Raw genomic sequence first — 26851 nt, forward strand, 5'->3', positions numbered from 1 at the left:
ATATTCAGTTTATTTTTTCAGTTTATTGTCTACTTATACAGCTATAACAAAATGCAAAAATGGAAAACAAACAACCAATCATCTCATTAGGGTCAAGTTTGAGCAAATAAAACAAATGTGACTAAACATGATTAACTATACGAACAAATGTAATTAATCGTGATTATTTTAATCACTGGCCATCAACCCCTTGAAATCCCAGGCTTATGACATACTAAGGCTTATTATTCAGTAACTACATGGACTACAATGAAATGAGTTATTCCTAAGTATGCACACACACACACACCCACACACCCGACCCATATATATATGACACACGTGTATACACACATTTATCGCTGCCGTCAGAAGAAAACCTTGTATCTCCATTTTTGTCATTTTTCAGTTTTGAAATAATAAACTGTTGCCCTTTACACAGAAACAGCCCAAAATAACTTGGAAAGACACCTGGTTCCATTGACTTAGTAGGTTTTTTCTTTCTCCTGTCAAGTTACCATTTTGGAGATACAAGGTTTTCTTCCAGCAACAATGATATGCATACATGAGACAGAGAGAGAGAAAGAGAGAGAAAACTAAAAAACCTGCAAAAAAAATGACAACTTGATTTATGGTTGTGATCCGACTTACTGTAAGAGAGACCAGTAGGAGAATTTAAATCAGGAATTATCATCATGAAACTAGCAACTAATTATTGCTGATTCATTGAGAAGGTAAAAGCGTTTTTTCCTAATTAATCTAATAATCTCAATTACTTGACAGCCCCTGTAACAATAATAATAAATAAGAGAACAAATAAACTGGTTAATGACATTACTGGCATTAGGCTGCCTCCTTAGTACAAATAAACAGAGCTCTGGTTTGTTTTCAGTAGCCAAGAATATTCAGGTTCTATTCTGCCTGAATGTAATTAACCTTGGCTACTGTCAGACGTTGTGCTCTATGGTGGGTGGTTCTGCATTGTGTGTGTGAGAGAGAAAGAGAGAGAGAGAGAGAGAGAGAGAGAGAGAGAGAGAGAGAGCGAGAGAGATGCCGGTGAGGCTTGGGCACTGTGAGCAGCATGACTGCCAGCCGCTGGAGAATATGCACTCAGTGCGACTCTTCGGAGGAGAGAAAGAAAGCGAGGATAAATATAGCAGAAAAGAAGCCGTTCCCTTCCACAAACTTCCATGTCCCTCTCTCTTCAGGGAGAGCAGCGCTTATGAAATATGTGGAAGGATTGCTGTAATCTATCACCCATTCTGACACAGAGGGACGTGGAGGGACAGTGGTGCTGGCGTGAGCCCAGCAGAGCTTTAGCTTTAACAAATGGAAGACGAAACTTAACATATCACATATCAAAGCGAAATATGCGAAAGACCTCCGCCAAGGACATGAGGTGGAAAAGAGGGACGCAAAAGAAAAAGCATGGACGGCCTGGGCAGCTGCAAGCAAAAAGGGCATGCGTGCACAGGCAAATGCAAGCTTTATTTAAAGCAGTATTAGAAGAACTGAGTGTGCAATCGTCCTTTCATTCTGCAAGGGTATTGTTATCTTGCCCAGCACCTTTTCATCTCTGTGCACACCTGCGCCTTCTTCTTCATGGGCACAAACATGTGCAGCAGTGGTTCTCCATGCACTCAATGCACTGCACATTTTTGCATTTCATGCTTAAAGCACTACTGCAGCATTTAATTAATTAATTCTTATTTTTATTGGGTTTAGAATGACACCCGGTGTCATGCAGTAATGTTTTTGTAATATGTTTGTAAACTCTGAAACAACCTAATCTTTATCTGACAAATAAAATAATATGACATATATAATAATGTAATAATAGAACTGAAAAACCCACACTCAAAACATACTTAACAGTGGTCAATGAGCAGGTGCTTCAGCATCTGACCATCAGCTTCTAATATAAGTGTGGCCACTGCTCATTGGCTTCTATTTTTTTGACTCAACAATAAGCAACTTTGGAATAATTTGGCACAAAATTGTCAATAAATATAGATTTTTTTGTATCTAAAATTATAGGAATATTATAGTTTGTATATTACTCTTACAAGAAAATAGAGTTTGTGAAATAGTAACATGGTCTGCAAACGCATGTTGGGTTTATGAAAAGAGGTCTGTCAACAAGATGTCTTTTAAACTCCAATACAAATTTACTCCTGGTTTTAAAAGGTGGAAAATTGACACGAGCTGCTCAAACTTTGGTAAACTGGAATATGTTATCAGCCACATGTGTAATATCTCCCCCACTTTTTGGATGGTCCTCCCACGTTTGGCGCCGCTCTCTCTCAAATACATATGCATGAGGAAGAGTTGTGCATTTTGTGTTTTACCATGCAAACGGTCCACAAACTGCTCTTTTAAGCTTGCATGCCAGCTTCGTACATAACACATGAATATGCAAAATCATCCGATTTGTACCTGAAACTGAAACAGAAAGTCTAACTGCATTAAATCCGTAAAAATCTACTCCTGAAAAGACCTCATTATGACTAGATGTTAGTAAGCACAAAAATAGAATTTCTGAAGATGTAAGTTTCATATATTGGATAGCAGCACAAAATGCACACAAAATGGGAAGAAAAAAAAAGCTAAATTCTACTTAACAATGTCATGACTGTTATTGCTGATTACTGAACAACCGATAAGTTCTATTCAAAGCACAGGAAAACACACTGAAATATAAGATGTGGCAAAGAGAAATTAGGATGAAAATCACTGGACTATTCCTTTAATGACTACTAATGTAGAGTCTGCGCAGGAAAACATGCACACACTCATGAATGTACAGGCAGAAAATACTTTCCCAACCTAAAACGCCAAACATCTCTTTCAGCTGACAGTTTTCAAGCTGCTGCTGTGCTCTAAAACAACAAGCACCCATGTGTACTATTTAATCGCACACAGTTCATTGATCTGCTCATAAATACTACTATTTCATGTACCATTTGATCAGCTGAAGCAGCGAGCGGTCATATCTAAAGTGAAAGGGAGATGGAGACGGCCCAGCTGCCAGGAATTATTTATCTATCGTGCTTTCCATCCCACATATTTATTTTTAACAAAGGCTCTGGTGCATTTAATTCAACCTGTTTGAGGTTGCGAGCTAAAAGCATTAGCTCAGTGAGGCAGTCATTCCATCTCAATCACTGCATCAGGCGGTATGGACACCTTAGTCTTGGCTAAGAAAGCATGACCGCTGGGCGTATAATGAAAAAGGGATTGATGTGAAGTAACTCATGGCAGCGTCACGGGGCTGCATGATTTAAGGATGATTTGAAGAAACCATCTCGTGGCGATTCCTATGCATCACATTTCAGACAACTCTTGAGTAGTCTTACCCCCCTCAAATGATATTTTTGTCAAAATCAAATAAAAAAGCCCCCCCTTCAATCCACATGTAGTCAGTCAGCCAAGGCATGTGTGCTTCTTTAGTTTTGTGCTAGAGCTACAAGGCTATTGTAACAAACAAGTAATGGAATGGCTTATAGCCAATAGTCAGCATTGTGCCATGCCAAATTGTTAAGTAATCTCAAGTAGTGTGCTTCTGCTTTGTTGCAACAAAAACCTGCAGCCACACTGACCCTATATTGATAGGACTGGACACCCCTGCAGTATGTCATAAAGCACATAAGCGAGTCTATTTGAGATACTTAACAAGTCAAAATGGTTTGAAGCAAGTGTGTGATGATTTATGAATATAATACAGGAATTCTAACTGGTGGCTATAAGGATGTCATTACTTGGTAACTACATTAGCCTCATAGCTCCAGTGCAAAACTAAATAAGCAAAATAAGTGGAAAAATGTGTAAATTAGATTTTTGTCTGAACCAGCACTTTAGGCATGATTTCGTGGGGAACCATCGGGGGGTTCTGTGGCATCAGGGAAAGCCTAATGACTTCTGGGAACAAAAGAATTACCTTCATTTTTAGTGCATTTTTTATTTAATAATATTATCATTGCTTGACGTATTTGAACTGTGCAAGTATTTTAGTAATACTTATTTAATTTGCTTTGGTTGGAAACAAAAGGGTTATAATCTTGAAGCACCCAACAGTAAAATTATCCAGTCAGGTTTTTTCCCCTCTATGATATCTTGGCAGATACAGCTAAGTAAGCTCTCCCATTGGTTAGGCCTTCAGGAGCTGAAATGAAGTCCTAACACATAAGATTAACTGCCAACATAATTTGAAAAGTGCCCATGGAATCAATCACATTTTGATTTCCAAAGGTTGGGACCAACTTTGTGATGAACAACATCACTCTTTTCCTTCTGGATGTCCTGGATAAATTAGACGAGCTGTAGTCTAACCAGGTTTCAGTCATTAGTTAGAAATGGAAAACAGCGGCACCTCTGTGCCAGGGGGCTTCACTGAGTCACTGTGTCGCTGCAACATACCAGATACAGTTTTTGTTACTGTCTTTTAGAGGCTTCAGATAAAACATATTGCTTTTACAGCAGTGTTAGCTTACTGCTAACATATTATTAATAATCACATTGGCTGGCTAGCAGAAATTAGCATTATTGACAAAGGTGGGCTTTTTTTTCTCATTTTTTGACTGAGAAATGTATGGCCCTCACTGAAAGTCTACCTCTAATAGTCACAGTTTGCCAGTGATTTTAAGAACCCCTCATGATGACTCTTATGCATCAAATTTCATACAATTCATAGTATTTTTCATCATTTGACTGTTCTGAAACACATTAAACACACTAGCACATTTCCATGTCCTTTCTATTAGCCAAAATTGCAATATAAATAATATTATTTGAAGAAATAAGTCTCGTATTCATAAAACATGAATAAAATAAAGTCAAACACTTAAAGAAAGAGGCAGCTGGCTAATTAGCACAATGAGTCTTGCATAATTAAAGCTGCAACATTTTGGTATAGCAGCAGTTTCTAATACAGCGTGCTTCTCATGTTATTTCTGCCATAAAATTGCAAAACAGACTGGCCAAAATGTAACTAATTATTTGGCTGATAGTGTGTTTGGAGCAAAAATCTACTGATTCCAATCTTGGCCGGTTCTGATCATACGTACCTATTAATAACATAAGCACAGAATAGAACAATGCATTCCAGACTGAAAACAAGAAGCCATCCAACATTTATATATGACTGCCACAACACTTCACATTCTGAATTATTGTAGACTATATTGCAGCTTCTCATCCAGTACATGGCTCCATGTCACTTCTCTCTCGTATCGCTGAGCAGCTGCAGCAGCGTCTGTGCATGTTTGCACATGTGTATATGGAGAGGATGGGGGGTGGGTGATGATATATTAATACCGTACAGCTTTATGGCTTCGCAGGCTGTCTTCATGAGACAGGATTATGTGGCAATTATGCACCTCACCTGTCCTGCTCCATGTCTGCATGAATATTTAACGTCAGAGGCACACACGGCGGCAGTCTGCGAGGGGGAACGGCGGACTCAGGGGGGAGCCCTCACTCTCCGTTACTCTCTCCGCAGAATGAGAGGTGACAGTAACGGATACCTGAGGGCTTCTGCATAATAATTTAATGTTATTGGAAGCTGCAGAAATTCAGTCTCAGCAATGGAGTCTCTAAAAATGCAGAGGGGCAGGTCGGAGCTCATTACCACCCTTGGGTCTCTCCTGATGAAGTTGTCTTACGATTAAACGTACACCCCACTTTTATCTTCTGACGCTTTTTGGCCCAAGTTAATCTAAGGCTCCCTTTCGCTAAAACTGTGGGGAGCAAAAGGCAATTACATTTCATGATCCTGCTCGTTTGGAATGGTACCTCTCCCTCATTTGAATCGAATGCATGCAGAAAACAAGGTCATCCTGCTGCCTCATAAGGTGTTATGGTGCAATCGATATGCACCCAAACACCTGATCTCCCACTCCAGTCCCTATGACAACTGGGCTGCATTCCTCTAAATATTGATGAAGAAAATGTACCGTTCTAGCTGAAATCTGAAATCACAAACCAATGCTATAGCGATGAATAATGTTTTAAAAACACAGTTCACACAAACATATTAGGGCTGTAACGTGTAACTTGACAGACATTAATTGACTACTGCGTTTAAAAAAAACATTCTCAATGATTTGGCAGTGATCAGGTGCCAATTTGCATGATCATTATGCATATTTTTAATTCTCCTACTGGTTTCTCTTCAGTTTTCCCAAAGATTTGAAATATACTTTGGTGCTGAGGCAGGGATCGGGGCAGGGGGCCGGAAGAGACACTGACTCTAAAGCAAAAATGAATAGTAAATTCAAAATACACACATCAACGACTACATTTATAAACATTTGTACATTTTCAAATTCTGATTAATGATTTGTTCGTAGCTATTAATGGTCAGTTAATCGTTTATAAAACAGGTGTTACTAAAAAAATACCATGATGAAAAATAGTAATTAAACGCAATAAAATACTCTCAGAAACGTTGACTTGCTCGCACACCTATGAAGCTGAAAATCCAGTTTTGTAAAACATACCTTTGCATTGAAATATATTCCAACAACCTTACTGAAGAAAAAAGGCCTGAAACTTTATGGACTTTACAGCTACAGTGAACAGGGTTTTTTTTTAATAAAGCATTCTGGAATATTTGAAAGGCTATGCATGATTTGTGATTGTGCATTTTAACTTTATGGTTTGGCCTTTGTTAAACCTGATCTCTTGATTACTTGATCATGATATAATCAATACTGACAGCCCTGAAATGTATAAATATGAAATTATATGCAGAAATATATAAAACGTACAAAATCTAAAACCAAGCAGCAGAACACAACCTGACACTAAGAATGTCTAAACTGACAGCCACGTTACCTTTGAGCTTATTCTGAATGTCCAGTGCAATGTCCAATGTGTTGAATGGAAGGACCGGATCGGTGCTGAGACGCAGGATGGCCTCTGCTGTCATCTAGATCAATAAAAGAAAAAAATAAGAACATAATAATGAATGTCTAGGCTGTCTGAGTTCTTAGTTTTGTGACCTTTAAAATGATAAAAGCACATTATTGAACAGAAATAAACTTTACCAGGAAATTTCATACCATGGCCACTAGCATAAGAATAAACTAGTGGCAGAGCTAGGAAGTCTATTTTTGTTCAATAACATGCTTTAATCATTATAAAGGTCATCGAATTTAGAACACTTAGAAATCCAATCAGTTATTACTGTCATTTTGCTGTACTATTATTAAATCTAAGTACACAGTTACATGACTGGATATGTAAGGAACTGCATTTATGTTTGATGTTCATTCTGTATGTACCTGTTTGAGTCTGCACTTCTGCCTATTTCTCTTTGTTTCAGTGACAAGAAATGATAAATATCAATTATCATATATATGTTTTCTTTCAACAAAATATACTGTATTCACAGCAAAACTGTTTATCAAATTCAAACCATAATAAAATATCTCCTCTTCTACTTATAAACATAAATGTTATGTGAAATAAAGTTTAGAATTTACACTTTTGACTGAATTTTCTTCATGAGAAATGGTTAATTATTATTATGTAAATTACAACATGTTTGTGTTATTGTTATGACTGTGACATTTGAGGGTTAAAGTATAAAAAATGTCTAGGTGTTGTTGTGTATGGCTAACATTTTGCTCCCATAAGCCAGACACTGAACTGGAGGTATTTAGCAGGTTCGGTTCGGTTGTCCTTGCTGTGCCCCCTTATCGATCCCCTTGTCCCTTGGGCCTGTGCTCAGGCTGTAGGTCAGCCCCAAGGCTCTGCTCCAGCACCTGCTGGCCACATCCATTTCACAGCAGCACAGGGACATTTGTTACTGGCTATTCCTGGACTCTCATCTTCTGAAGTCAACTTCTACATGTATGCACATATGCAGTATACACAGATACATATGCCATGCATAGCGCAGTGTGTACTACAGTGTACGAGGACAGGAAGCCAAATTTATTTGATCATTTGATCTCCCCAGACTTCTGTGGAACTTTTGACCTTTTCCTGCTCCTGGGTCAGATGGAGATGTGGGGGATGCTGGATACTGTGGATATGTGAGTATGTGTGTGTGGGCTCAGAGTGCTGAACTTGGCCGACCCTGTCAGCCCTGAGGCTGGACTACTCTGACCTCCCCTGAGAAAACTGAATCTTTCTCAGCCAGTGGAATGAGCAAGTGCATATGCTTAAAAGTCAAAAATGACTATTTCACTGCTGTACTATTTAAATGAATTACATAGTACACAACATATGTAATTTAGATAATGTAATTCATATAATGAATTACATAGTACACAACCTCCAAAGTTCAGTCTTAGAAGTTGATTGCCAAGAAATTGTAAACACATTCAATAATGGTAAGGTCTGGGCTCTGGAGTGGCTCCTTTGTTTGATCTTCAAATTTTGTTCTATTTTGGCTCAATCCCATTTCTCCCCTTGCCCCTACCACTTAACCCTTAGCCCTCCGTTTTGCGCATTCACGTCTAGGGTAGGGTGTCCTGATTTTTGTTGAGACAGAGAGGTGGGGTGAAGTGTTAAGGCTACATGGCCCTCCAAACAGAGGTTTTTCAGAGGCACTCCAAACGGAGTGTTATGAGGAAAAACGAAAAACTGGCAAGATGGCTACGCGAGCGACCAAAGAAACCCACAAATGTAAGAATTTTGTCTGTTAAAATTATGATAAACATTTTATTATCTTAGTTTAATGTTGTTTCAATAATACATCATTGAAAAGGTCCTTTTCTTCATAACAAGCACAAATCGCTAGTGGTATGCTGACGTCTCAGTAGCTAGCTAGCTAAATTTCCCTTTCCACCTTAAATGGTGCAGCAGTTACCTGAGGCATCGGAACTGGTGCTCCATTTAAGGTGGAACTGGAAAGCTGGTGAACAGCTGACTTCAGCTTCATATCACTGAAGAATTAGGGGTGGGCGATAATAAATAATTTCACCCCCCCCCTCTTTGAAGGCATATGATGCCCCTAATTAAACCAAAGCCCAGCAGCGAGGTTGCTGAACTTTACCCTCCTCTGCTAGTCTGCACTTTCAACTTATTTTTGATCGTTTCAATGATAAGAAATGACAAAAGCATAGAAAACTGAAAGATACAATGCGAAACTATATGTACAACAATAACATCTCATAAAACGTATGAGAAAATATCTCTGCTTTACTTATACATACAAATGTTTTATGGATTGCAAGTTTAAAATTCTTACTTTTCCAAGAATTTTTTTGCTCGTTTCAGTGGTTAAAGCAGTGGTTCTCAACCTATGGGGTCACCACAGGGTAGGTCATTTTGAGTGATAATTGTAAGTGGTAGAAGAATATTTGTCATAGGTCTCTATTTTTGATAACAGTTTTGAGAATTTCTCAGAACATTTTCCACAATAATCATATCACCTCATCACTGCAAGCAAAAACAGAGAGTGGCTATACAAGTGAATCAGCTGAGCAAATCAAAGTCTGTAACTGGTATGGTGGGGGTCGCATGTAGCAGCACTTAGCCAAGTTAGCCCAGCTATCCTGGCAGCTATTTTCAGCCTGTTGCAGAAATTAGGCTAAGCTTCTTGCCAAAGAGGTTAAAATGTTGCATTTTACAGCAATTAGTTGTAGTTAGTTATTTGCAAAGCATATTGGGAAAGTGACCGGTACTTTGTGCAGTCTTGAGCAGCCTGTTTTGAAATACTGTAGTGATCTGCAATTCAGTTACCCCAAACATACATTTGAATTAATTTTACATTTTTTATTGGTTTTCCAAACATGGTGTTTTGTCTTTCAGTTAAATAGTTTGTCCCATTACGTTATGAATAACAGGTATTTGGTTACTGCTGTCTTTGTACTCTTAATGCTACACTAGGTAAGTTTTGGGGATTTGGAGAGCTCTCTGGTGAAAATGTGTAATAGCATGCAAGTAGGAGAATAGTTTGTGATGTTTGTTGTGCTTCAGACTCCTTCGCTGAGCAGAGGAATTTGATAATTTGTAAGGGAACTACCATTTTCATCATATCTTCAAAAATATAATATTGTTTTTGCATGTGAGACCTAAACATTCAGCTTGATCTTGATTCTTTTTGAGCCTGTGCATACGATGTTCATATATGGTCCAAAAACTCCAAAAACTATCCAACCCGATACCTCTGTTTTTGAAATTATTACTACAGGCGCTACAAGGCAACTTGCAGCGGCGCACACACACCAAATTTTAGAAAAGTCTTTAGTGTATAGTGCAGCTTTAATGATCGACATGTAACTGCTTTAACGTGATCGAGCTGTTGTCTTAACAGTCTGCATGTACATAGTACACATTATAGCCAAACTGAGGTCCTTCAGAAAGCTATGCGGGCACATTAAAGCACATATGAGCTGTACATTAGAATTACTGGGGTGCAGAAAAATTTTCAATCACAGTAATCAACAGTTTTCAGAAATACAGATAAGTACTGTAATTTTATAGTACATTATTTTTTACAGCATGCTTCAGAGTGGAAATGTGAAAAGGTTGTCAAAGTGTGTTTCAGGGTAGGTGCTCACAAAGCTCAACCTACATTTTTTAGGGGTGGTGGGGTGAACATAGCTCAAAAAAGTTGAGAACTCTTTCCTTAAAGAATACAAATGAGTCCTTTAAAGGCAATTTCAATCCAAAGGTATAAAGAAACCCTATTATCCTCTTCCTTTTATCTTAACAACGCTGCTGCTGACAACAGCATGCCATTAAGACAGCAGGGTACATGTGTTTTCTTCCTTTCCTTGTTTTATGCAACTGCAATTCTTCCACGACTTAATTCACTTACAGTGTGAGTTGGACTACGGGGGAATCAATTACAGGGCAAAGATTTGAGCACTGATTTGAGCGGAGTGAGTAATAATAACACTGAACGTATTCATCAGAGCTGCGTAATGCACAAGGGCAGAAAAAGCCTGTGATTTCTTATTTATGGCCTTATTTTTGGAAGTGCTCTCGAGCGCTTTCTCTTGAGAAGGTGGCAGGAACAATCACATGATATGGAAGAGGCAATAAGGATGAAGAGATTGTAACTACGCCAAGTGATGTACAAAGAGACATGACGATTCCGTGACAGAAATGGAAAAGCAGGAAATTGCGGAGAACTGAAATGTGTTACTAAACGCGCCTTCATCTCCCGACGACTGTTGTCATGTCCACAGCTGCGGTAGCAAACAATGTAGGAGAAGTGTCTGTCGTTGATTGCAGCGGCTGACTCCATGTTAGAGGAAATTTCATATTTCTTTCACGTTTCTTCTGGAATGAAAACCAACATAACATCAACAAAAAGGTGACGTTCACATTCACATGCCTTTACTGAATGTTCCTGTAAGTATGATTTTGGTGCATTCTTGAACTACAAGTTTTCCAGCCTTCTAAAACATTTTCTAATGAACATTTTTATGTTTTCCTCAAAACAGAAATGCTCTTATCCTGTGATTGTTGAAGGTTCCTTGCCTAGTGGTTCCAAACCGCTTAGCTGTGTGTACTTCTGGTTTTCCAGACCATGGCAGAGCACTGCAGGGCTTTGCGGGAGAATACATTTGAGTATATTAGAGGAGTTAAGGGAGCAGAAGCAACCTTCGTTAAAGCATCTGGTGCTTATTGACAGCAGAGGGCTCCCTTGGAGAAGCTTAGCCTGCCTGGCAGAGTGCTGAATACTAACTCAGCAGCAGACAGTGGCAGAGAGGGGAAAACAGACAGACTCAAGGCTTAAACTGGGCTCAAGCATGCTGAGGAGGCTCGTCTTTTGTGCTGCATTCTTATTTCGGAGGTCATCACTTTGACTGGCTCTGTTGAATGCATGGCAGAATGCCCTGCCGGCAGGGGTCTGCGTGAAGACGTTGGATGTGTTGATGTGTGAATGTTTTATGCATTGGATTTTGGGCTAGCTGGACTGTTTGAAAGGCTAGCTGCACTGTTTCGATGTGTGAAGTATAACTGGCAGGGAGAAAAATACAAACAAACCTTAACCAGCACCTTCCGCACACCCTAATGGGAAGGTATGAGTGCCCTACGTTGAATGTCTATGGCAAATCAAACACTTTTCTAATTTTGCTTAATAGCATGAATGAGCCTTTCGTATAAAGGTACCTGTGGAGAATATATCTTCTGAGAGATACCTTCACTGCTGTCTAATGTGTATGAAAAGCACATTAGATCCCCCTCGAACGCATTGGAAGGGCACATGCACTTTTCAAGCGCATATTGAAGTACACCGGCCTGAACAGAATGAATAAGTCTTTCAGTTAGTACAACAATGCTGCCCTTCAGATCACTCAGTGAGTTTTTATTTTTCAAGGGTACAGCATTGGAAAGACATAGCTCAGGTTCTTGACAGACTTGAAGGCACTGGTGCACCTAAGAGATGTTTCTTATTAGGCAACCAATAAGATATTTCCCACGCAAATAAATGGGTAAGCAACTGATTTAACAAGAACTTCTTAAAAGAATATGGATGCAGAGCCGGGGAGTTTCTGGTGCAATTTTTTTTTCGATTGAAATGCATGGGCTGTGTTTTAAGCACACACCCCTCACACACACAGACACATCAAAGCCGTCTTTGTGGCTTCTGATTTTGCAAGTGCCCTATTTATTCCACTGATGGATCTGCACCATTCAGCAGAGCCACACCAAGATGAAAGACTACAAATTACATTAATTAGGCTTTTGCAAAGTGTCCCCAATCAGTGAACTCAAGGTAGGACTGTCACCAAAGCAACAGTGCGCTAACTTTTATGTGAATGTTGAATTAGGTAGCTGTTTCCAAACAGTGTCCTAAAACCAATCAGGCATCATAAATGAATAAAAACCTAACAAACAACCGGGACATTCAACTTCAAACATCTGATGAGTAGATACTGTGTTCCGCAAATAAGCTCGAACGAACTTTTAGCCAACTGGCTTAAAAGAGAAGACAAAACAAATTTACAAGCGCTTGTCTTTATGTGTCTCAGTCGAGACAAAACACGCATGAAATTATAATTAGCGAGAATGACAAACAAGCAGAAAATAAACACTTTGATTCCCTAAACAAACAACAAAACTGACAGATGCTTTTCAGCTAGCACTTGATGTTTCGCTATTCCTTGTGAAAAAATGGTGTCATCTGAATCAAAGTCATGAAGAAGAACTTAAAGTTATAGAGAAAGAGGGTGATTATCCTAAGCCAAAGTTTCACTCAGCAAAAGTTATAGTTTTCACAGAATGTTTAAAAGTTGGCACTGCAGATCTAGTAGGTAATTAATTTACAGTCGGTGTTAAATGTCTGCAAAAAGTCTCAAAAGATTTCTTACAGTTGTTAAAATTCCACAGTTACTCTGACGACTGGAGGTGGAAAGTCATTCCTTTACAGTATCAAAGTTGAGGTGTGATATATTTGCTGACTGACGTTTGGTTTGGTCATAGATGTGAAGCATCACTGTCTGTGAATTATCTACAAACTGAAAGCGAGTCAGGCCTGAGGGCGTTTGTAAATGCATGTTGTACTATAACAAAATGCAGTGATGCCCACTTACACTTCCATTTAGCCTTCCTTCGAGCTAAATCAGGCTGTAAGCATTATGGCATTGCATGGTAATTGTCACTAATGAGCAGTAGCCCTGTGATCTCTGCAGTTGGATAATTAGTGGGTAAAGCAAGTGCATTACCAAATGTTTTTAATCACTGTTTTAGTCCATCAAAATCTACACGATGGAACTGCCAATCAAGGTTGACTGACAGGCCATGTACCCAACTTACCACAGCAAATGTGAAATGGCATACAGTTTATTCCGGTAATTCACGGAACGCAGCAAGGAACGTGAAATACGAAAACATGATGTACTGCAAAGGTGGTGGAGTAAAGAGAGTTAGTGACGAGCATCTGGCGGATGCAGGGACCAATTAGGCTACCCATTCTAAAGTTTCTTTTAAATTTACAAGCCTGCAGTTTTCCACCTCGCGCAGGCTTGTTTCTCCAATTATTAAACTCTAATTAAGGTATTGCATATGCTTTCTGACAGTGCAGGTGTTCAATCAGCTCGGACTGAGAAAACTCCAAAGTGTTTTGATCCAACTACTGCAGCGACGTGTGGCTACAGCACATTTAAATATAGTGTGTTTACATGTTGAGGAGTGAGGCATTTCACAAATGGTGGATGCACGTCGGTGTGATTAAATGACATATTCCACAGCATAAAAGTTCAATTTAATGGAGTGAGAGAACCATGAGTACAGATGAAAACCTGAAATCAAGCTGATTTACTTCTGCCATTATTGCATAACCTGTAATTGTCATAATCTGACAATAAAAACAAAAACAAAAATAAACAAATCATTAGGCAAAATCTACAGATTAATGCTGCACATTTAAAGGTTAACCTGACAAAATAACTGGTGAAAATGATGTATTTTAGAGAATCTTCTGCAGAAACATCTGCTGTATGCTTGAACGCCAGAAGAGCACAGAATTTGGTTGAATGCCAAAGCCTCTATTGAACTTCTCTTTCTCTCGCCTGCATCAGAGAGGAGGCTGGTATTAAAGGGATCAAATGCACTTTGTGGTTCTCAGAGAAACATATGGTCCAGAGACAAATTCTGAGCATGTCACAGGATGGGAAGGGCATTGCACACAGCGTTTGCAGGCTGGGGGGAAGTGCAGTCCTCCGCCAAAATGCGTGCCAGTACCAGTACATCAGAATATGGAACAAAAAGTATGAAAAACATGTCTGTTTTGCCAAAGATTTGGGTGATAATCACAGCAAAGCAAGCTTCAAATCATTGAAAAGTGGGCTTTTAGAATGGCCAATTGCAAGAAGAAGGATGGCATGTTTGCGTGCTTACCGGATCTCAACCATTCGCTGTCCAGAAATCATAATAACACCGATAGACTTTCAACCAGTTATCTAGTGTCTACAATCACTAAATAATGAAAATGTTTCAGGCAGTTGGTTTTATACTTTTCAAGCCATGTCCAAGATAGTGATGATAGAAACGAGCGAGATAGTCTCCAGTACAGTAATACTGATTACATGAGTCTTGACATGAGTCTTGCGTATAATTGACAAAGCGATAAAATTTACAGGAAATTGAAAATGAGTGAAAGCGTTTTTCAGTATGTGTGTGTGAGAAAGAGAGAGAGAAAGAGAAACATTCACCATTTAACTTTTGGCTTTCTGAACCTTTTTAAACCTACTGAGATTCAGTTTTAGACTTCTCAACAGCAGTTGAAATCTGTGAATTTATGAATAAATATAATAAGCTTATTAGAATAAATTAGTTTTACATCTCTACAAATCCACACACATCAATCTAATGAAGTGACTCAATTGCGATGTGCAAAAAACATACATATGTAATGTCCAGGAGTGAAATTAGGCACATTTTGGTTTCATTTGAGCTGTCAGATTGCACCAAATATATTGTAACGTCAGCAGAAGAAGTAACACAGGGTAGCCATGATCTGCTTCAAGAAGTGAGGTCACCTGTAGCTACACCCTTCTCCCTGATGGTGACCAACCCTCACACAAACCCCACGCCATCTGTGACACAACAACACAAGCAACACATATACACAACTTAAACTAACAATAACCTACATTAAACAACAACATTATTTCCTTTGTTGGAAAGTGTGCCTAGCCACACCTCCAGAGTCTGCTGGTGCCAGCGTCAGCCTGTAGCGGAATGCTACAATATAAATGTTCTTGATAGCATTAGCCTACGTGGTGTTAGGTCACATGCAAAACCTGGGTTTCAATACTTCAAATCAGGTTGGACCTACTGATTAATTTTGCTCAAATGATTCTGAGCATCAATAGTCAAAGAGCATGCTTATTGGAGAATGACTGTATAAGACAGGGATAGGAACTGAGGGCTCTAACACACCAACCAAACCTAGCAATTAACTGATGAGTTGAATCAGGTGTTTGGCCAACTTATACCCAAACCTAACATTATACCCAAACCTAACATCTAGCATGACAATAACATGCTATAACACATACATACACAAAAAACTAAACATTTGTTAGCTCCACTTTTTGTTCTGTCACCCTTCTTTTTTGAGTTTGTGGCAATTGACAAGGGTGACAATTGAGGACTATATGACAATCATTTCTATCAGTAAAGTACTGTTTAACTAAAACTACTGGAGTATAAAATTAAAATCTAAAACATATTATAAAGTTATATCGGCTGATATTATCTATTATCAGATTTTTTAGTCTTTAATTTTGGGTGGGGCCCTAATAAGCATGGAGGATTTTGCTGTCAAAATCACAGAAATATAAAAATGAAAAGCTCCATTTTTCTTTCACATGAACTCTACACTAGGCCTACATGCACATGGGTTAAACTGCACTGATCAACAGATTTGGATGTTATTAAAAACAGTCACGCAAAGGTCCAAATGGACAAATTAACTGGGTTGTTGTGCTGTGTTAATTTTTAATCACTAAAGCATTCCCAGAGATTATGCATGCCTTGCAGCTGGAAACACTTCCAAGTTTTGATTGGGAGAAGCTGCTTACTCCATGGAGCTTTAAGAGACTGAAAACGTATAGCTGCATTTCAGCTCTGCGTACGTCTTCTAACAAGTTCTGTTTAAGCGCCATTTCACTTAATTATAGATGCATATAATTCTCTCGTAATTGTCTTTTGTGGGGCTTCTAAAACACTGCGGGGTCTGCAGCCAAAAGGACGGAAAAAAAAAAGAGAAAAAGAAAAGGAAACGAGATTTTGCGCATGAGGAGAAAGACATTTTCCTTCTTCAAAGAGTTTCCATACTCAGAAATTATTCATACACCATGAGACGAGGAGTGGGAAAAAAATACTGATCGTTAAAGCTCATCAAAATATAAGGTACACAACTATGTGGTGCCACTTGAAAACACAGTGAAAAGCTGAAAATAACACTGGAGTAGAAAAAACTAAGGAAAAAATGCACAATATGAAGGCCAAGTGAGGTTTCCTGCGATTCCGTTGTAAACATGGCTGAAGCTCGGCTGTCAACAGGAATAAGCTTAATATGCTGACAACTGTTGAGGCCCTCAAGCCAAACGTGTACGGCTAACACTATTATGCGGTTTTTGTACTGCTACCTTTCCTTAATGATGAAATGTCATCCTGTATTCTTTGTCTACTCCATCAGTTTCACTAGGTGTCATGCACCCGCATTATAATGGATTTTTTTTAAAGAATGCACAAAATTGAATTATATGTAGTTTATTGTTGAAAAAGGTGGTGAAAGGACCAACCTATGGTTAGAGTCCCACATTATATAAACCTGGCCCAAACTGAGATTTTTATGGGGACATCTGTTTCCATCCTGGTCCAGACACAGTGGTACCTCTAGGCAACTTTAAATCATTGTTGGATAATCAGCTTATCGCAGTCTGTGAATGGCTTTTATAATAGTTTTCCAATAAATAAAAAGTACAAATGGAGGGGGGAATACTGGTATTTAGCGTCATGGTCAAGCCAAATCATTCCATTTGAGACGGTGTTACAGAGAAAAATCATTTTGATAAATCAGTATTTTTTATTTTGAAAATAGAGAGAAAACAGACAGACTGCTATCGACTGAACACGCAATACCCATGAATAATTCATCGCAGCATGTGTCTGCTGCTGAAGTGCAAAAGGTAACCATTTTCTCTCATATCCTTTTGAGTTATTAACCTTTGATCAATACATGAGGTGGTGCTGGAAATATTGATATGTGAGGCGGTAGTGAAAAATCCTGTTGTCAAGGGATGCTCAAATGAGATGGAAGACAAAGACAGACGCACATAGACACGGGGAAAAAAAAATTGTCCTAAAAAAAGTGGCAGAGTAGCTCCCTCATGTCATCTTGTCGAGATTTTAAGTTTTCAATTTTTCAACAGCGGAGCAGAAGGCTTTTTAATCAGCAGCAGTGATGGATGAGCTGGGAGGCTTCGCCACGCTTGGGACAAACGAGCGAAAGCGAGCGAGGGATGCCCGGACAGCCTCCGATCTGCGGACAAATTACACTCCTCCATTACAATGCGTGTCAGACGGGCCTGTGTCAGCTCTCATACAATGAGACGCCAGTTGGGCTAGCCAGGTGATAAAGGAGCACGTCGGAGAGTCCGCCATCAAAACACTGAGTTAAACCCCAGAGTGTCAGGGAAAATTACTCCATGACACCTCGTCATGTTATATATTAGGCCATGATAAACTCCCCCCTGTTTGGCTAGCGGTGTGTGTCGGGCTGGAGGTGGGGAACGGGGCAGGCTGAATGACTGCTCCACTTCGCTAGTCATGTCAGCTCTTGCTTGAAATTATAAAGGGCCCTCTGGTTTATTAGGCCATTGGTTTATTTAGTGCTTTAAATTGTCACAGCTAATCAGGCTGAGCAAATGACACAGTGGTCTGCACCCATCTTGCTTTGGGTAGCATCACTGCTGCTGTATCACTTTTCAACATTTCTGCATAATTAAATTATTAAGATGTAAACAAAGCCATTCAGAGTGATTTGATGTGAAATGCTCCCTTAGAATTGTTCACAGTGGTGGTAATAGGAACCACAGAGTTTGATGCTTGCATTTTTTGCTAGAAGCTCCCTCACAGAAAGTTATTACATGAAATGGTTACTAATACGCTGCATGATATCTGAGACATTGTTTTATGAGAGTTTTGAGATTTTTTGTCTAAAACGTATATTTTCACAGAGTTCAGGCACATGCATTCTAAGGCAAAATAGTCCCCAAACTTATTTTTTTCAGACGTATCACTATTTTACCATACATACATTACATATAAAACCTCAGAAGACACATGTAGGTTCATTGGTTTTGCTGGATAGCTGATAAAATGGCTATATTTGCAACCCCTGGTTCCCATCACCGACACTGTAAAGAAATCAAAGTCTGAAAGTTTCTCTGCGCTGAACTGTTTCACATCTAACCACTCTGAATGACTTTGGTTACATCTTATCAATTTAATTAGTGGAATTCTCCTTTAAGCTCTTAAATAGCTCGGGCCTAACAGCAGGCCCAAAGTTTTATTACACACTTCTAGAACCTAAGAATAGCTCAGCCAATTTGCACTGAAGTGTTTAGTTACTGTAATAAAAAGCCTTAGTATGTAATAAGCCTGGGATTTTAAGGGGTTAACTGCATTTCATTTTTTTTTTTTAATTATTACACCAGCTTTCCTTTACATTGTGTGGCCGTTTCATGATAAAGGCACCAATAGAAATGTCTCGAAATTACTTGCCTCCTTATAAGCTGAAATTGCTTAAATCATTTGCTTCCTGCTTCCCTGAATCTGGCCACTGCTAACTCACACCTGCAGGCTGCAAGCTATTTAAAGTTTTGGCCATAAAACTTTAAATAACTTTGTGACTTCGGAGTGGCGCAACTGCTCAGTCATCAGAAGATCATGAGTTCAAATCATAGTTACGCCACAGATGTGCATTGTCATGAGTCTGAGAGGTGGAAGCACTCAGCCCTCACCACCACCGTCCCCTCCCTTATGCAATAGTGAGGTTCCAGCCTGCATGTGTGAATTAGCAGTGACTAAATTGGGGGTGGGGGTTTGGGGGGGGGTCAGGGATTGGCTGATTAACAATCCAATGAAAAATATAAGCAATTTCAGCTTATTAGGAGGCAACCCTATTCCTATAGAGTGATAAAAGGTTGAAAAGTAGGCACATATTTATCCATGTGTTTCTTGTATGAAACACCCGGTTTTCTTTCAAGGTCAGAGATATTTATTCTTGTTTAGAGAATAAACAAACAAATAAGAACAAAGACCAGTTAAAAAACCTCATAACGGAGCACTGTTGCATATCATTCTTTTAGTATATGGTGAAAACATTCTGAGATGTTTTATATATCCACTCCATTTGGCAGGTGCAGTGTTGCTTTAAGAGTTAGTAGGAAAATACAAAAGCACAGTCGAGTGTGAAATTCACAATCAAACCTTTTGTGTTTCGGTCTTTTCAGGGTAGCTCTGACAAAGGAACCGATAAATGACAATTAGCAGAGGAAGTCTGCAAGAGCACTCCTTTCCCATATTAATAGCTAAGTTAATAAGAGAGTGAGATGGACTGGCTCTGCCTTTAACTAAGCTTGTCTAGAAGACAATTTCTGGCTGACAATGGAGGTGAATAAACAAAGTCAATGATGACTTGTGTATACAATGTAAATGATGTAACACTAATATAGAATAATGCAGGTTTAACTTCAAGTTACGAACTTTCCACATGCATAAAGGTTTATAAATAAGCTTTGTCATTTGAGTACCAACTACGGCCTACAGGCCAGTGGAGGAAGAGATAATGGTGGCCAGTGGTCTGAGAACTTGACTGTCAACTAAGTAATGGTTATTAAGTGAGTCAGTATGGTCAGTGTGGCCTTGAACAGAAACATAACCAAACTGCTCAGTGGGCACATTCTGTAAATGCATTTTCAGAGCTAGATTTCAGTTCACAAGCAGCCAGAATGAGATAACAGCATTGCTTAAACTCCGGCCAAGATGGAAGATTTATCCATCAGTACATCTGTTGTCAACATGCCTACTTCTCTTTTACAGCCGTGTCACAGTAGTCTCTTAGCATTCTCCAGTTTGACGACCAGGAAAACCCCCTACTGATGACATATTTTGAAGGTAGGATGAACTTTTGAAAAACGACAACTGCTTTGGATGGGTTTATGGGGACTGGCCATTTGAGGTAAGTGTTGTTTTTTTCGGTTCGGCCGAATGCAGAAGGAAGCAGGAGAGCAAACATTACTGCTAGCAAGACAAATACTCAATAGGTCTTTTTCACTTTTCCAGATTGCCACTTTCATCGGCTCTGAAGCAGGTAATTACATTTCTGGTCTGATCATAACAAATACCGCAGTCCACAGGACTGTATGGGGAGGTTTACGATTAAAAAGTTGTTTTCGAAGATAAACTATAATGGTTTCGGTGATACCTCAATAAAGCAAGGTACTGGCACATAAAGATCTCCAGACACTAGAGAAAAGATCTAGTTCATTTCAATTTATTGTGCATAGTGCATTTTACAACTGGTGCGGCAGTTCTGAGCCCCTAGTGATCAAGGCAAGGGCAAAAGTGGCAAGGAAACTGACCACTTTTTTCCCATTTTCCCCTAGTAAAACAGTGAAAAACAACAGTAGTCATCTTGCGCATGGTTTGAATGACGCAGTTTCATAGTGCGTGCTACACTGAACACTGCTCAACGAAAACATGAAAACAATTTTGTAAATTCTGTCAAACCAATGAGGCCGAATGATTCAGTGCTGCACCACAGAATACTCCATCACACAACATATAACAGATGAAATGTTCATTTAAGGCCTCAAAACAATGCTAAGTCTCTTTGTATTGGATTGGGGAAACTCACATTTTATCATCATCAAATATTCCCAAATTTCTAGTTCTAATTTATCCCTGTCCAGATATTTACTATCTTTATATGCATACTAGCATCTCAAATTTCACCACATTTTGATTATTTTGGTACGATTCAGAATTCTACAATAAAAAACAATATATCAAGCTTTTTATGTTCGTACATAGCCTGAGAATTTGGCCAAATAATTGATTAGAATTAAATCTAGCATCCCAAATCAATGTAGTTGAATATTTTAGATCGATGCATCACAATGTATTTTTACACCCTTAACACTTATCATACATTCTAGATAATAAACAGATAAAAAGCTAAAGTATTCATCAGCAGTTTGGCTCACGTCTAAATAGGAGGCTCTCCAGTTGTACATCACATCTTTTTATCCATGCTTTCTAGTTTTAGTCCTTCTGTCCCACTGGGGCATAGGCACATCTGCTGCACACACCTCACACAGCAACGGCGGGACAGCGCCAGAGAGAATCACCACAGCTAACCCTCCCTCAGGCTCAGGAATCAAGATGGCACTTTGTCTTGTGTGATTAAATCTCCTCCGTCGGCTTTGACACATCCTCAGCGGCCGAGTAAGTCTTTAAGGTATTAACGAGCTGCCGTCCTGAGTAGCTCACCAAGTTCTGTTCTGCTGCCTTTAAGGAAATGCTTTATAAGACTGAGAGAGAGGCAGAAAGGATGGACAGACAGGGGTAAGCAAAGAGAGACTGACGTCAACCTCAAAAAATAAGATTTACTAGCATTCTGTGAAGGACTGTTGGAAAAAACGAGTGCATCGGAATATATGAACTGCTAATTTCAGAATTTTTGTCCACCAGCTGTCTCTATTGTACGCTTTAATTAAAGTCCATTTCAAAAAGCTCTTACTTGGTCAGATATGTCAAAAGCTATCTATTTGCACAAGTAATTATTGTGAAATTAGTGCTATCTTATCACTTCAGACCTAATATTACAGAAAAGAACTTTTCTGGGCGATTCTTCTCCATCCCAGTGATGAGTTCATGTTATTACAACTGCAATGAGTAGAAGGGCCTTTTAAGTGCTAAAAGGCTAAAACATTAAAAACCCAAATGAGGGTTAACTTCAACAATGGCGAGCTGATATTCCCGAGGCAGCAGCAGCAGCGATAGACTCTCACAATGTCATTCACATTTTGTTTCAAATTCTACTCTATTCTGGATAGAGGAAGTACTTCCATGGTTCTTTACATGAGTTGCCAGAGCACAGAAGAGCTCCAGTCCAGATCACCAGCTGTTCAATCCACCTCATGTTCATTTCAAGTCAGATTATGTAATAATTATCAGGTTTGGTCTGATAGAATAATCATGATAGAAAGTAGTGTAGTGCTATGGCCCCATTGCCAGATATATATGTACGTTTCCAAATGTGTACCTGAGTACTCATTCCCAAAACCACCCTTAAAACAATGATATTTGTGTTTCAAAACGTACGCGAGTGTTAGTGCATATGAACTGTAACCATGCATAAAGCCAGATTTATTGTAGTCTAGGCCACAATTGTTGTGGCAAAAAAGACAAAGCTTCTAAAATCTAAACAGTGAAACCAGTACCAACTTAATGAACGAATTCTCAAGTATTCAAATATTCAGGCCAGCCCCAAATATCACGCATAACTACATTATTGTAAATCAAACAATTTCTAGACATGAGAAAAAGACGTTGTCTGGCTGGCAGCATATGTTGCCAAAACACGTATATATCGTTCAGCATTAATGGTGCCTTCATAAATGTGCCAGTCACACATGCCATGTGCACTGATGTACCCCTATACCATCATGAATACTGGCTTTTGAACTGTGCACTAATAACATGCTGAGTGGTCTTTAGCCCAGAGGACACAGTGTCCATGATTTCCAAAAAGAATTTCAAATGTTGATTCGCCGAACCACAGGACACTTTTCCACTTAGTCCATTTTAAATGAGCTCGGGCCCAGAGATTTCTGGATCCTGTTTATGTACAGTTTCTTCTTTGTGTTTTAGAGTTCTAGCTGGCATTTGTGGATGCAGCGACGAACTGTGTTCACACACAGTGGTTTTCAGAAGTGTTTCTTAGCCCATGCAGTGATTTCCACAACAGAATCATATCTGTTTTTAATGAAGTGCCGCCTGACGGCCCAAAGATCATGGCCAGCAAATACTGGTTTTTGGCCTTGTCCCATGCATACAGAAATTTCTCCAGATCCTCTGAATCTTTTATGATATTATGTACTGTAGATGATGAAAAGCAAAAGCTCTTTGCTATTTTATGTTGAGAAATGTTATTCTTGAATCATTGCACTATTTGATCGTGCAGTCTTTTACAGAGTGGTGAACCCCTCCTCATCTTTACTTATGAAATACTCAACGTCTCTGGGATGCTTTTTTGTACCTAATCATATTACTGACCTGTTGTCAATCAACCACCAGGTGTTTTTTTTAGCATTGCACAACCAGCCTTTTGATGCCCCCTCCCAACTTTTTTGGAATATGTTGTTGGCATCAAATTCAAAATGGGCAAATATTTTTCAAAAAACAACGAAATTTCTCAGTTTCATTTGATTTGCTGTCTTTGTACTATTTTCAATGAAATATAGGGTGTAAACGATGTGCACATCATTGCATTTTGTTTTTATTTACAATTTGCACAGTGTCCCAACTTTTTCGGAAATGGGGTCGTACTTATGTTAAGTAATTTTATCAAGAGAAAATATCTCATGGCACTAAAAGGTAATTATTTTTTTTAATAAGGCTTGATGAAAGTGCAATTATCTGCCTGTGCAAGATAATAAATAAGAAAATGAAAAAAAGATATACTTCCTATATTCAAGATACTTTCACTTGCCTTTTTTTGCAGAATAACATTCAAGTAGCACTTGAAGTAACTAAAGAGTTGTTGAACTTATCATCATTTCTATTGAGTTAGAGTTGGAGATCAAGATGGTCTTGGACAACAAGGTGAGATGAATTTTATGGTAATTCTTGACATTTTTACAGTTCTTAACACCACCGCTTAGCTACTTAGGTTTACCAGCGCCTGCATGCTGCTGCCACTTATCTCAAGTGTGGGAATCTACTCAATCTAAGACATGACAAAGAGGTCAAAAAGCACTTAACTTAAATGAACCAAAAATAACACAATGACAGGAGAGCCGGTGCTAGCACGATTGAGTTGCAACTTAGGTACATCTACCGTGTACAGGCAGTCACCAGTTCCTCCATCTCTGTGTTAGCAGAACGTCCAGATGATCCAGCTACCTTTTACCTCCTCCCAGCTAATGTCACTCTACCTGTCAGAACACAATACAGGCCCTTCACTCTGCCCTGCAGCTGTTCCCTGACACTTTACACAGGCTGCCATGGTATCCCTCACCACCACCACCACCACCAGCCTATCTCCAGGTCCTGACAGCTCCTCTCGTCTTTCTTGCAACCCCCATTCTGCCTTTCCTGGCCGGCTGGTTCCCAAGATGAGCGAGGCATCGAGGGGCTGGCAGCTTCATTTAAAAAGCATCTCTCTGTGAGATGACTCCATCTCACCTATCAGCTCAGAAGCAGTGCCATCCTCTGCTCTCACTTCTGCTCTCCTCAGTATGCTTGCCCCACAGCTGCTGTGCTCCTTGATATGCATGTCTGCTTTATCACAATGCTCTGCTGGAGACACTAGTGACTATAAGTGAGTGGTGACTAGTGACTTTGATATGCACATCAAAGAGTGAAATTCTTTGCCAGTGTAGTTTACTGAGTAGGGACCAACCAAATATATACTATGTGGAACCCCACCTAACTGAGTTCAAATGTTTCAGCCACACTCATTGCTGACAGGTGCGTAATATCAAGCACATAGCCTTGCTATCTCCATAGAAAAAGACTGGCATTAGTCTCGCACTGAAAAGCTTGGTGACTTTAAACATGGCACTGTCAAAGGATGCTACCTTTGAAAGAAGCCAGTTCAAGAAATTTCCGCTTTGCTAGATCTGCCTGGTCAACTCTAAGTGCTATTTTTGTAAAATGTAAGTATCTAGGAGTAACAACTAAGTGGTAGTACAACCATGGTGGTCTAAAACAAAACCATGGTGGTCTAGCACAGTTGTTAGGAGTCTCATTTTCTCTATATCTTTTTGTATTTTGAACTCCATTTTTTTCCACTTATATTAACTTATTATAAATAAGTTAAGGGTGGTTATATATTAGCTGTATATAAGCTAATATAATCAGCCATTAGAAGTTTTAGCTCCTTAAAATCAATACTGGTGACAAATGTTTTATATTGGTCATTGTGTTGGGAAACCCACTACAGCTTATGAAGTGTCTTTCCAGCTTCTTTCAATCTAGCACCAATCTACAGACGATACTACAGAGGCACAACGTGTTTTTGCTTGCAATTCAGAACTTTTTAATCAAATGATCCCAACTGTCACACAATTCGAGGTTTGGGGTAAAGCATCCTATCCTGCCATAAATCATCAGACTACAGCCAAAACAAAAATGAGCATCTGTGTTATGGCATCAGCTGTGCTATAGCCTGTCCAAAATGGAAACATCAAGCACTAGGAATGAGGCACAGTACCAGAATATAACACGTAATAACCCCAAATAAAGATAAAAGCATGCAAACGAAGTCCAGCAGAGCAGCTATGATGCTCAAAAGCACAACTTCAAAAAAGGCCTTTGAATTTGACTCTCAAATGAAAAGTCTTGGTATCTGTAAAAGTGCCGTGCATCCCAGAAGTTCTGGCATGCTCTGTGGGGACTCAAGCTGGTGGGGTGATCGAGTGTGTATGGGCGTATTTGTTGTTTGTATGATCGATGCCAACCTGCAGAGCAGTCTTGAAGGGAGCCAACTCAAACACACCTTGTACTCTAAGAAGCAGTCTCACTGGACTGAGTGCTACCTCTCCCCAGCTGCGGCCCGAAAAGCCCGGTGAAAAATGAGTGCGGGAACTGGAAAGTCTGGGCGAAGAGTCCCCCGGCACCAGGAGCCTGAAGAAAAGCGAAAATGGCCTGCAGTTGAAGTCATCAGAGACCTGGAGGAATGGCTAAACCTGACTCCTATAGAAATCTAGCATCAGCTCTGGGATTTCATTTGTGTTGGCACCGGAGCTGGGGAGCAGTACAGAACGCATTCTCATCTCCTATCAATTTATCTTTATCTCACCCCATTTCAGACAGTGGCTTGGGGCCACTTGAATGTATAGTAAGATGTATATGCAATCTAGATCAAGGTAATGAAGTCTTAGTGCGTAATATTAGCTATTATTAGTTACACGAAAATAATCCTCCAGAGCACAGGACATTTCTCTATGTTAATGATGGCTCTTATCCACACTGACTAAGAATTGGATTATGGCTGCTGTTGATGTGTTATTACTGAATAATGTCCAGGAACACTGGTATCAGTTGGTAAATGGAGCAAATTTGCACAAGGCACACTCGAGAATACAATATATGCACAAGGCCGGGTATTGTGCGCAGGGGAAATATGTTTATGTTTATGGTGCGTGACATTCATGTT

At 39.4% G+C, this 26851-nt stretch overlaps 1 protein-coding gene across 1 annotated transcript in view; it reads right to left on the reverse strand.

The window, feature by feature from the left end:
• Positions 1-26851, reverse strand: part of LOC118819423 (inactive N-acetylated-alpha-linked acidic dipeptidase-like protein 2) — a 321925-nt gene that overhangs the window by 15842 nt on the left and 279232 nt on the right. The window contains exon 12 of the mRNA XM_036587209.1: positions 6814-6907. Coding sequence (XP_036443102.1) covers positions 6814-6907 — 94 coding nt within the window. The remainder of the gene's footprint in view (positions 1-6813; positions 6908-26851) is intronic.

The sequence above is a fragment of the Colossoma macropomum genome, unplaced genomic scaffold (assembly GCF_904425465.1).
Source record: "Colossoma macropomum unplaced genomic scaffold, Colossoma_macropomum, whole genome shotgun sequence".
NCBI classification, from domain to species: domain Eukaryota; kingdom Metazoa; phylum Chordata; class Actinopteri; order Characiformes; family Serrasalmidae; genus Colossoma; species Colossoma macropomum.